General features: G+C 31.7%; 1 protein-coding gene across 1 annotated transcript in view; it reads right to left on the bottom strand.

The window, feature by feature from the left end:
- Window positions 1-561: 561 nt before the first annotated feature.
- The window catches only part of LOC149417367 (FHF complex subunit HOOK interacting protein 2A-like), a 33605-nt gene continuing 21544 nt past the window's right edge, over window positions 562-12622 (bottom strand). Inside the window, exons 8-13 of the mRNA XM_089640246.1 lie at window positions 10777-10910; window positions 10505-10668; window positions 9619-9726; window positions 9425-9515; window positions 8495-9267; window positions 562-8394 (exon numbers count right to left, since the gene is read on the bottom strand). Coding sequence (XP_089496372.1) covers window positions 8274-8394; window positions 8495-9267; window positions 9425-9515; window positions 9619-9726; window positions 10505-10668; window positions 10777-10910 — 1391 coding nt within the window. The 3' untranslated portion in view covers window positions 562-8273. The remainder of the gene's footprint in view (window positions 8395-8494; window positions 9268-9424; window positions 9516-9618; window positions 9727-10504; window positions 10669-10776; window positions 10911-12622) is intronic.

Raw genomic sequence — 12622 nt, 5'->3', positions numbered from 1 at the left:
ACCTCATCATCCTCCAAATTCGTATCCGATTGTTCTTCAAGCAGTAACATCACTTCTTCAACAGTCAGACCCCTAAAAAACACGAAAAAACAATGAAATCTGCGAAAAATTACAATTTATGTATAGTGAGATCTGCCGAAAGGTCCATATGGAGCCAAAAATCAAAACCTTCAATTCAAAGTACTCTCTTTGATACAATAAGGATTATTTTTGTAACAATATGTCTATAAATAGTTAGTAAATTTCATTCTTTACGGATCATAAACGGTTTTGGAAAAAAAAAATCAAATCTACACATAAGTTTATTGGATTACTTACTTCACTCGCTTTGACATTTTGAAAAATTTGCACTTTTTTTCAAACTCCGTTTATACACGTCTGTCCACGCCGGCACATGCAAACGAACTGAGCGCCTCTAAGACAAACGTGTTCGTACATGCTTGTAGACTACATAAAACTGAATTTCGCATCGCCATTTTAATATATCGGCATGATGTGACTAATTGAGGTCCAACACTTTTTCGAGGTCCATATGGCACCTTCGTCATGAATGGGTTAACAATACAATTAAAACACAATTATTACTTACATAGGTCTAAATTTCAACATCTTGATTTACACAAATTAAATTAAAACAATTGTATGGTTCATACTTCCGTTGTGATTTGTTTGCCGGGTTAAATTCTCAACAATAATATTTTTCACTTATTTATAAAGATAAATTAAAGAATTTAGTAAATTGGCCACTATCTAGAAATGCGAAATGTGATAATTTCACACATTGAAGGATTTAGTCATGCCAAATTATAATTATTGTTGTACAATTCTCATTTATTGTAAAAACCTGATTTTATTACTGCTGATGCAATGACATTACAATCTATAGACATGTTGTAGACATTTCAAAAGTGGCAAGTGAAATACACAGTAATTGTTGTACTTTTGATTTAGTGGTTTTTGTACTAAACTCTCATGCGTCGTGTGATGTTGCTATCTTTAACCAAATTACATAAATGAGTGCCAAAATGCCCCCTCGTGTGTGATGAGCTAGGGAATAGCATATCATTTTTAAATGCATGCAAATTACTTAATTTTATAAATAGTGCAATTATTTCGATAAATCGTTTCCTGAAGATTTAAAACATCAATTTACAGAAAGCGAGATAGTGAATGTAGCAACACACAAGTATAAAAATGTCAACCTACTGACATAAGGTCGTCTCATACAGCCTTCCCTATTTGTATTAGTGTAAGCGAGTAGGTGTATCTCATCATATCAATCGCACCGTGATGTAGAATGTAATATTCACCGCAACTTTTAAATACGAAAACGCCACCCAATCCTATATCTATTTCGTTCGTACACATATGTTCTTTGGATGTCTATCTTTGTCATATGTGAACAACGTTTAAATTAAGAATTTACTGGAAACAAGAGTGTTTGTTGCTTGCCACATTGCCATAACGGGTCTAGTGTATTGTAATGTCACCGTGCTGATGTAGTACTTTTATCACCAAAAAATGGCTTTTTAGAAAGACTTGGTAATATGTTATACTCGGTTATGGATCCCCAGCCAAGTAATGAACCATGTGATGCATATTATTAAATTTGAGCACCACGTCTTCACACCATTAGCGGATGCAGAATTGATATACGCTTTGTGTTCATCTTTGCTATCCCTAAAGGGAACAGCATGATCGCATAAACCTTAAATATGTATAAACAAATTGTGATATTTACGTGACCAGGTTGTCCTGTATTTATGTTGTATCATGAAGCCATTTGATTTATTAGAGACAAATTAAAAAAAAAAACTAGAATTAATATTTTTAAAACTCATCTGTGTAAATTTTGGCTTTATTGAATTTAGTTTTGTTTTCATGACATTAGAATAAGGTGCCTTTGGCAGACTTACATTAATTCAGATATCATTTTTATTATAATATTATAAATATAAATCATTTGTACACTTTATAAAATTTTATATATCCATAAAATATGTGTGCATTTTTCAAATTCAACAATCCTAACTTCCTTAACATATTGCAAACTCTGTATGTTTTATGATGTGTAAATTATATACATAATACATATTGTATGTAAAATATTATATATGTAGTACATTCCCTTCAGTAAATAATTAACCTTAATTTCTGTTTCTTTTACCTTTAAGAATATGTATGTAGTAACTTTAAGAAAATATCTAATTATGTTTGAAATATTATTTAGTGGCTTGGACTAGTCAACTTATTGTCTTCAGATGTTACGATCAAACTGGTTTGCCACGTCTTTTAATGAGATTACATTAAAACGTCCTTTAACAAAACAAGAATCATTTAAGTAAAAAGCAATCACTATGTGGTTTGTCATATGTAACAAAAATAAAACACCTCTTATGTGTAAAACCACAAGTTTTAAATTAATTTATTTACCGACCGGCTTCGCTTTGATCAAGCATCATAAGGTGCTTAATGCTCGAGAAATAATAGTAATTAATATTTATAGTATTAATTTATACCCTGATGATGCTTGAGCAAAAAAAAACCGGTCGGTAAATAAATTAATTTAAAACTCGTGGTTTTACACAAAATAAGTGTTTTATTTTTATCAAAAAAATGTATGTTATGTATGTACTGAAGAAACAAAAAAAAATTGAATTGTGTTATGTTGAATTGATATTTCTCAATTGGTTTTCATTATTTTGCAATAAATTAAATTACCCATTCGGCTGTTTCTTTACTGTCAATGTTTATCATTGTAGTAGGTAAAAATATATGCTGGTTTTTTTTTTTCACATATAAAATACCATAAACATTTCTCACGTAAAGTGCCAAATAAATGAATTATTCGTCCACAATTAATCTGTTGTCACAATATTCTACTCAAACACAAATGAAAACATATTGCCACATATCAAACTTATTTATAAATTATATTATTTTTATTTCAGGAATAATTGGCTTTCCTAGAATATAATGTCACCTTTTAAGTCAAATTAAAATATTTTGTGTCTATTTTACATAGGGTAAGAAAAGCAACCAAAAAAATGATGTTTAATGGAATTAGGTTAGTTATTATAACAGGTAACATTTATGTTTCTGTTTTGGTAAATTCTTTTGTACATGAATTTATGAAATTTTAGTATTATTTTCTGAATAAAGAAGATGATACGATAATATTTGTATTTAAATTCACACTATGTTTTGTATATTTTGATGGTGAATTAATATATTGTAATTTATTTTATAAATAATCTTTTTATTGCATTGCTTGATTAATATAAAACTTTGCACTTAATGAAATTTTTAAGTTTCTCTCTTATGTGGGTGAATTTCATTTTGAATAAAAAAGACCAGGTTGATAAATTTTACTAGGAGTTGAATGGAATATTGAAGTTGGATAATTATTGAAGAAGCTACTCTTATTAGGAGGGACAGGGAACAATGTGGAAATATAAACAAATTGATAAAAGAGAATGATCAGAAAGGCTTGTGAATGTTGGTGAACCATTTTGACATGAAGAATGAAATAACAATAATTCATAAGTAGATAGGTTTTAAGTACATACTTTACTTATCCTTTAACAAATTCTTATTTAATCAAAGGAATGTTTTTAAACCAATTAAACTAATCTTGTAAAAACATTACATGTATTTGCTTTCAAGCAAGAATTTATTATGCATCGTTATCCGTTGGCAAGCGAGAATGAATTGAAGACTGCATGATTACTTCCCTTACATTATTAACTTCTAATAACCTCACAATGTATGTACATATTCATTTATCCTTTTTTGTATATTACTTTGAATTATTGTATTCACACTTGGAAATAATGTTTAAAATGGATAGTCAACTTATTGACTTTGTTAGTTTTCTTAAAATTTACAAAATAAATTAGGTTTATGCACATTTTAACTTGTTTCATTACTGCATAATATGGAGTATTATTAACCTGTAATATCACCATACGAAAGAAGAAGAAGAAGAACCTGTAATATGTGTGCCCATGGAAAAAATCCCAGAAACAAGATGTATTAATGGATAAGTCGGCATTCAACAGGTACAAATTTTGTAACCATAAGGATATTCCGGCAAACAAGCGGTTAAATACTGTATCATTGATTGTGAAGTAAATTTAGCTAATACAAATTGTAGAACCTACAAGTGATTTGAAAGAGATTTGCTATTATTTATAGCCTTCTTGTAACTTGTGCAGTTGAACACATTTTGATTTCACAAGATTTTCAGTGATTTTAAAAAACACTACTCTTGAGATGATTTTGCAAATGCTGACAGAGCAGTATCATTTTTATAATAATTTAACAAATGCAACTTAATAAAAGAGTGAGTGAATTGCAGTACCCTTAATTAATTTAATACAAGGATAAAACCTATAACATACCTGCGTACTGGGTACATTTTCTAAGTGAAAAGCACTCAATTTCGGTCACAGGCCACCTCTGCTTATCATAAATAAAAGATAAATGGTTTAAAACAGATACATTTATTAACCGAGGCAAGGCGAAATAACAGACTAGATGGTAAATTACTACATTCATATAAATATCACAATAATAATAATTATTTTTAATACACAAGCTTAATAATGGAATGGTAAAAATCGATAAAAATATAAGAAATAAAAACAAGTACATATTGAAAGGCGGTAATAATATCTAAATGATCCATATCTTATGGATCTCAGATTGCACAAAACAGGACTGAAGAAGCGTGGACTTGACTGTAATACAAACTATGATTACAGGATTCATTTTAGAAATCTAAGGGATCATTTTGCATTCATGTATCAATGGTGAATGGTCTTAACTCTAAAGATTTTATTTGTTAAAAAAAAATTATAAACCCTAAAATTTGTAATGTAGTTATTATTTATAGTGGTGAAAAGGAAGTAACTTCTATCCAACTGCCTTTCTAGGTTTTTCAACTGTCTACTATCAATAGTACGAGTTTATAAGGCATACAATAATCTTTTATATAATACATAATTATATCTCATTCGAGTAGGTGGAATAAAAAAAATTAAGTACATTTTTATTTTACCTGAATATCAAATTGGCAAGATTTTTAGAAATGTGTTATTTATCCAATGAGTACTTGTATGCATATTAAATTTTTTAATTATGTTTATAAGCAGTATTTTGTTCATAACATTTTACAATTTTGTTATTAAATAAAGATTGAGCTTTTGCTCTAATCAAGTGATTTTTTGGTTTATAAAAGACCTTCGCGTGTTCTATTTCAGTTGCGGTGATTCACGAGTTGTGGCCTAGTCAGTGTAAATATTGTACATTTTGCTCAGCCAGTTGCACGCCTTGCTTGCCACTTAGTGGCCGCAGATGGCTTATGATGGTGGTGCGATGGTATGGGATGGCCTTAGTGGCGGGGCTATTACACAATGGCCAATCGATAGCCTATCAATGTGATGGGACATTGTGAAGAGGGGGTATTGGTGTTGTGGACCGCGCTTGACCCACTGCTCAATATCAATCAATCATTCTGGTATGTATCGCTTTGTTTAAAATAAATTAACATTCTTATATAAAATAATACCTTTTTATATTTCATGAAACTCAGCTATGGTGATCTACGTATCATTAGACTACTATGAATTTCATAAAATATTAACAATTAAATGCTTAATTAAACTACCTGATGACTTTATCTAGAAGTAGACTGCAGAACATATCAACTGGAGTAAATATATATTAAAGTAAAAATCATATAGTGTCAAGACGTTATTGCGTCACTAGAGTCTGCAAAATCGTACCTTAGAAAAGATAAAGTGACTTAATTATATGTAGGTATTTAGAAAATGTGTTTGAACTTGAAATCAGATCTTGGAATTTCCCACAAAATTATTTTCCATTTAATCCACAAATAATGCATGTAGAATGATCTAAAACATTTGTACATAATCATTACACAAGATTTACTTTAAATGTAACAAATACAAATAATAAATGTAATTATGTATTAATATGCATAATAGGTAAGAGAAATCTGGAACTCTTTGAATATAAATTAAAATTTTATGCTAAAATATAAATAATAATAAATTAATGTTTTGATTTTAAATTTAGCAAGTTATATTATGTTATGTACATATTTAATTATGTACATATTTCATACACTTTTTGGTAAAATCAAAACCAGTAAAAAATTCCAGAGCGGGTTTTGCAACTGTACCGTTGGGAGTTACTTTTTGTCACCAAAAGTTGGATTGTACTAAACATAATACATATCCAAATAAAGAACACACACAATATTAAAATGTGACTATCGGGCCAAAAATACTTATTTCGACACACAAAATTATATGATTAAAAAAATGAAATATTCAAATTAATATAATTTCCATAAATATGTAATTTAGGGATGTGGATTAAAACAGGTTTGTAAATCTATTGTTATGTATGTATAAAGAAAGTCATGAGTTTCTGGCTGTAAGTACTGTTACACTGGTTTTTTCTTCGTGTTTCACATCTGTTGGAGGTTGGGTAACATCATTAACCCGGACTTTTCGAGGCTTTGGCCTGGAATGGAGATGTGTTGCAGCTGAATCAAGCTTGAATATTCGTTAGTAACAGTTCTTTTTCATACATCTTCTCTTGTCTTGTGATGGCCTCTGCACAGGTTCCTCGGTCCTAGGTAATTCTGAGCATCATGCAACCACTGACTTTGTCAAGTTCTGTTTTTATTTCAGTTCTGTCAAGCAACTAGCCTGCAATGATATAATAACAGAACTTGAATAGGACTTGCACAGAACTCAAAAATGAACGTTGAAATTTGATGAATTGTTCAAATTCTCCGAAACAACTCGTCCTTAGTGTTCAGTTTTTATCGTAAAATAAAATTATAAGTAAAAATTACAACTTACGTAAGTTACTCACAAGTGCCTTTACATAGGCATCTAACTTATGGTAATTAATGCTCACTCAATTTTAACTTATGTAAGTGCTCACAGCGACCGATACATCTGTAAGTTTATTTGTGTTAAGATGACTTCCTGTTAACAACGATTTGCTGTTGTCTAACTTATGCAATTTTGTCAATAAAGGGCTCAAATAAAGTGTTGGAATAGAAGTTGGCTTGAGAGAAACGAATCCACACTTTTGTTCCGTTAACGGCGGAATTGAATGGAGGACCAATTCTTTAAGTTATTTAATTTTATCAGAATGACAGCAACCGACTTTGAATTCAAATACGTCATGTTAGAAATAGATACATTGAGATTAGAAAGGATTGGACCGCTAATTAAAAAGAAGATGCTCGTTTTCACAAAGCTTGAAAAATAAATGATAATATATGTTCAGTTTTCGGAATCAGAAAATTTTCTTTCCGTTTACATTCATTTTTAAAGTGCTTATTATAATTTTATGTAGTGTTATTTTTCATATTGTTTTCGGGAGATGATAAATTTTTTTATCCAATTATCCTAATCAGATTTTAGTTCAAATAATAAAATATATTTTTTATAAGAATTAAAACCTTTCAAAAACCTGTCTTTTAATTTTTGGCATCTCGCATCGGCACATTTAGGTACCATTTCATATGGTAAGCGTCTAAACTTATCAAACTGTAAGTTCACATGGACGCGAATAGACCTGTCAAAAACTTACACCTCTTACGACTTCTATTACTTGCTATAAATTACAATAAGTGACTTATGGTATTGTGTCCGGTAATTTTGCCATAAGTCATTTACGTAAGCGATTTACAAGAAAAAACTTATGTGTGTAAAGGCAGCCTCATACTGTTTAATTTATGACCAACAGACTTCTTAAAATGTACATTATTCACATTTCATTATATTATAAATGAAAAATATTCAAGATATTCTAATAAAATTGACAAAATTATAGTATGCATAAGTTGATGGCAATATCTTAAAATATAAATTATAAAAGTTCAAAATGTGAGCAGAAAATGACAATTTTACTATCTTCATTCAAGTGGGAGATATTTTATAATAAAATTAATTAATTATCAAATCATCAGTGCCAATATGCTCCACCTATATAAACGGATTTAAATTTAATGCTAAGTAAGCCACAAATCTTCTATAATGTATACATATTATTTACTCATTTCAACTAAATTGAATCAACGCACGGTAAATCTTCACGGTCAGTTATTTACGATTCTTGAACCTTTGCTTGGCGTTGACTTCACAGAAGAACTTGAAGCTATCAATAAGTAGAGTTTAGTTTTAAAGATCCGGTCTTTGATTGAAAAGACAGTACAGACACAATCAGACCCCGGAAGGCACAGATTGGCAGGAGTGATGATATTTGACAAATGATATAGCGGCGAGCTCCTTGCAGAATTCCTCCACTACGATGAGACTCTCAAACACTGGCTCGCTTTTCTCACTGAAAAAAAAAAGAAATTACAAACATGGAAGAAAATGTAATTTATTTATCTAATTAACATGTGTTAAGATAATTGTTCTAACATTGCTTATGAACTTACTTTTCTTCACTAGAATTATCACCAAGTAACCTCTGCCTGGTTTGTTCGATGATTGTTTCAAAATTCTTCACTTTGGGTATTTGTGCCAAAAAGACTTTAGCCAGTTTCTGCAGTGACTTGAACAGAGTCGGCACGTTCTTTCCCGTCGGCAACACCGGGTTCAACAGGTACTCGTGAAGGTAGGGATGGGGCATCATGGCCAGCTTAGAAAAGATGGCCGTTAATTGGAGATTTATTTGATAGGGCTGATTGTGCATGTTGGACAGCAGTTTGAAGAGAGCCCGGAAAAAGGGACCTTCGTCAAAAACTATTTCCTCGTCTTCGGCCATTTCGCTCAAGCTGCAGCGATCTCGTGGACTTAAAACTAACTGTTGGTGGAAGGAATTCGAAAATACTTCTTGTGGATTTATAATTCCTAATTCTTTATCTAATTCAAATGTCTCTGCATCCTTTACATTTACTTTTGTTTCTGTGCTTTTGAGTCCTAAACTTTCTTTCTTTCTAGTTTTGCAGTTTGTGTTACTATTTTCTGCAAAGCAGCTGTCATCAGAATTGCCATTTGGTTTTCCTTCTTTGTCATATAGATTGACAGATATTCCGACGGATCTGGTTTCTGGGGGGTTTTTGTATCTTTCGTAGGCTCTGCACGGGGAGCAGTTGTTGTGGAGGTCGGCTTCAGGGCGGCTGTCACAGCTGTGGGTGGAACTGGAGGTGGGGTCGCTCCACACAGCCTCAGTTGGCCAGTTGAAAGTGGATGTCGCCTCCAGCCAACCCTGGAAAAAAGCATCATCAATAAAGATTAAAAACATATTTCGAAGGTACTTAAATTTCGTAAGAACCACAAAAACCACTGAGTTATTAAATGTGCATAATACATCACCTTGTTCAAATGCAAATAGGAAAAATGTACATATATATTGTTTTAGTTACCAAGTAGTGCCTATGAGCATCCTGCATGTATTGCTCGTAGCCCACACCTCCAGGATCTGAGAGCAAACTTCTTGGCAGCAGAAGGAGGAAGCTGGAAAACAAAACCCAACAATAATATTCAAATACGAAAAGAAAATACACATTTTTCTTTTACTATTTTTATTCAATTAAAAATAATTTGGTAGTGAAGTTACCTGTTAATAACCTTGTGGATATTACTGAGGGACATGGGCTGAGCTGCTTCCGGCCAGTGGGCAAATGTATCATCTATGCGTCCCTCACAAACTTTCTTCAATGTTTGTCTGCAACATAAATAAACATCATTAAATTGTATTATAGACTGAGCGTAGTTCTGTTTTAACTCGACCGTTTGGCTTTTCATCTGCCGGGAAATTTGTTTGTAAGTTTCATTTTCGTATTGAAAATTTGCTGCATCCACATTATTATTTAAGCAAGCCATACTTTGACTAGACGGCTATAAATAAACAACTCACTAGATCGATATCTTTAGGCTTTTTGTATGAACAAATTGGTCCTAAAAACATAGATATACCAATATATAGACAGTTACAATTCTTATTCGGAGCCTACTTATTATACTATACTCTGATGAAAAACTATGAAAGTTTACTCCATAGACTTTCAGAGTTTTTCATTGGTGGATACAGTCAATCATATGACGTCACAATATTTCGGTTCCAATATTCGATCGGAGTTATACCACCTGCCGCTACCTTTGACTAAGCTTTTCAATATTATGGTACCTACCTGCCTGAAGAAAAAGAATTTTTAATTGAGATAGTAGTTTTTCTTTAGAAAAATTGTATAATTCCTTATTTGAAATTAAAAAAATGTTACATAAAATATTACATATACGGTTTACAATTAAGTAGGTATCTATATTTAAGTATCTACTTACAAATCTTATGATTTCAGAGAAAATGTTGGTTTTGATTTATTGAATGGAAGAAAATTGGAAACATAATTTTTTAGAGGCAAAGTCTACTAGAACTACTAGTTTACCGGCTACCAAAACTGTAACTCGATGACCAGTTGTTAGTGTAACAATTCAGCTAGTACCTATTGCTTTCGCGTTCATGCTGCAGCGACTGCGCATTTAGGCGATCCCTCTCCTCGTCCTCGGGGTGGTAGCACTGGCGCTGCGGCGAGTGGTAGCTGCGCCCCTCAAGGAAGCCCAGCACCAGGCAGTGCAGGATGTGCTCTGAACTCTTCTCCAGCATTGTCTGAAAGGTCAAATAACCAAATATATTAGTCAAAGGTCAGATATGGGAGCAGCCTTGATTGAAGACTGTCTCTGAAACAGTTAACACAAATCATACTTGAGAACTAACCTCAAATAACCTCAAGGTTTCCAGACACAAGTGCTGGCCGCCTTCCAAGCAGTTCTCTATTAGGGTTTGCAGAACAGGGCTGGCGGGCCTCACCGTCACACTCGCACAGTCGCCCACGAGCCAGCGACTTATTTCTAAACAGAAGAACAAGACAAATTATTACTAGTCAAAGATACTTGCTTGTTAAACTTCCTGAAATAAAAAAAATAACATTTAATTGCCTCAACTCAATGACATTACAATACATCTTGACTTGTTATTGTCTCACAAACTCAAGACAAAATGTGGCAAGTAAGAACACTCTTATGTTTCCAGTAAATTCTTAATTCAAACGTTGTTTATGTGTAACTAAGATAGACATTCATAGAATATGTGCATACGAACAAAATAAACTATAGTGGCTGGCGTTTTCGTATTTGCGTTGAATATCACATTCTATATCACGAGGGTGACTGAGATAACAACAAATGCTTACTCGCTTACACTATAAGACGAACACGGAACGCGGTATTAGAGACCTGCTGCTATACTTATGTGTTGCTACATTCGCTATCTCACTTTCTCTAACGGCGCTGAAATTCTTTGGGAAATAATTGTATTGTTATATAATCATTGCTATTTATCGGACACACTCTTCTGCTATAACCACATACATAGAAGAATTAAAAAAAATATTACAACATCATAGAAAAAAAAAAACAATACTCATCGGAGATATTAACGTAAATATCGCTAATGACTACTCCTCTGACGATAAAGATAACTATTTAAATATGTTAGCAGAATTAAATTACATTTCATGTATAAATTCATACACCAGAAACATTATCGGACAATGACCATCTTGTATCGATCACATATTCACAAACACCAAAGATATACAAAATATATCATCTGCGGTAATTAAAACAGCTGTAACGGATCATTTTGCATGTATATTTAAATATGACTACAAACATCAAAACCTCTCATTACCAACCACAACGGCTGTTAATAATACTGATAAATACAACTATAGTATTAATATAAATTCTCTCACTAAAATATTAAGTAACGAAAAAGAATGGCAAGAAATATATCAATGTAACGATGTAGAAGAATGCTGAAAAATATTTGATAAAAAACTGAGTTTTCACATAAATGCTTGTAGAAATATTACATCTAACAAAACATCTTCAAAACTAAAGCCAATCAAACCATGGATAACTCACGGATTAATCATCTCAATTAGACACAGAGAAACACTCTACAAACAATATACAAAACAACCTCCGGAAAATATAACATTACAAAAACATTTTAAAGCTTATAAAAAAAAACTTACATATCTAATAAAAAACACAAAGGATGACTACTACAAACAAAAACCTAAATTATCTGGAAATGACAGTAAAAGGATTTGGTCCATCATAAATGAAATTGTCGATAAAAAACATTTAAAAAATAAAACAATCAACAATGTAGACCATAATGATTCAAAAATCTGCTGTAAAGATAAACCTCTAGAAGCCGCAAATGTATTTAACAATTTTTTTGCTAATGTAGGAAAAAACCTCGCTAAAAAAATCCAACAAGGCCTTACCCCAAATGACCCAAATACTACAGTAAATAATGAGCATAAATTTGAATTATTTCAACCAACAACACCAGAAGAAATTGAACAAATTATTACAGGTATGAAAGGAGGTTCTGCCCCTGGTTTTGATGGGGTCACAATACAAACACTGAAATGTATAAAATCACAAGTTTTAAAACCATTGACTCATATAATCAATACAAGTTTTCAAAGCGGAGTTTTTCCATCGATGTACAAACAATCTGTAATTATACCAATATTTAAAACCGG

This window comes from Hesperophylax consimilis, chromosome 15 (genome assembly GCF_061612785.1).
Source record: "Hesperophylax consimilis isolate HC1 chromosome 15, BYU_Hcon_1.0, whole genome shotgun sequence".
NCBI classification, from domain to species: domain Eukaryota; kingdom Metazoa; phylum Arthropoda; class Insecta; order Trichoptera; family Limnephilidae; genus Hesperophylax; species Hesperophylax consimilis.
The sequence above is the reverse complement of the archived record's forward strand: the minus strand, read 5'-3'. Positions and strand labels throughout refer to the sequence as shown.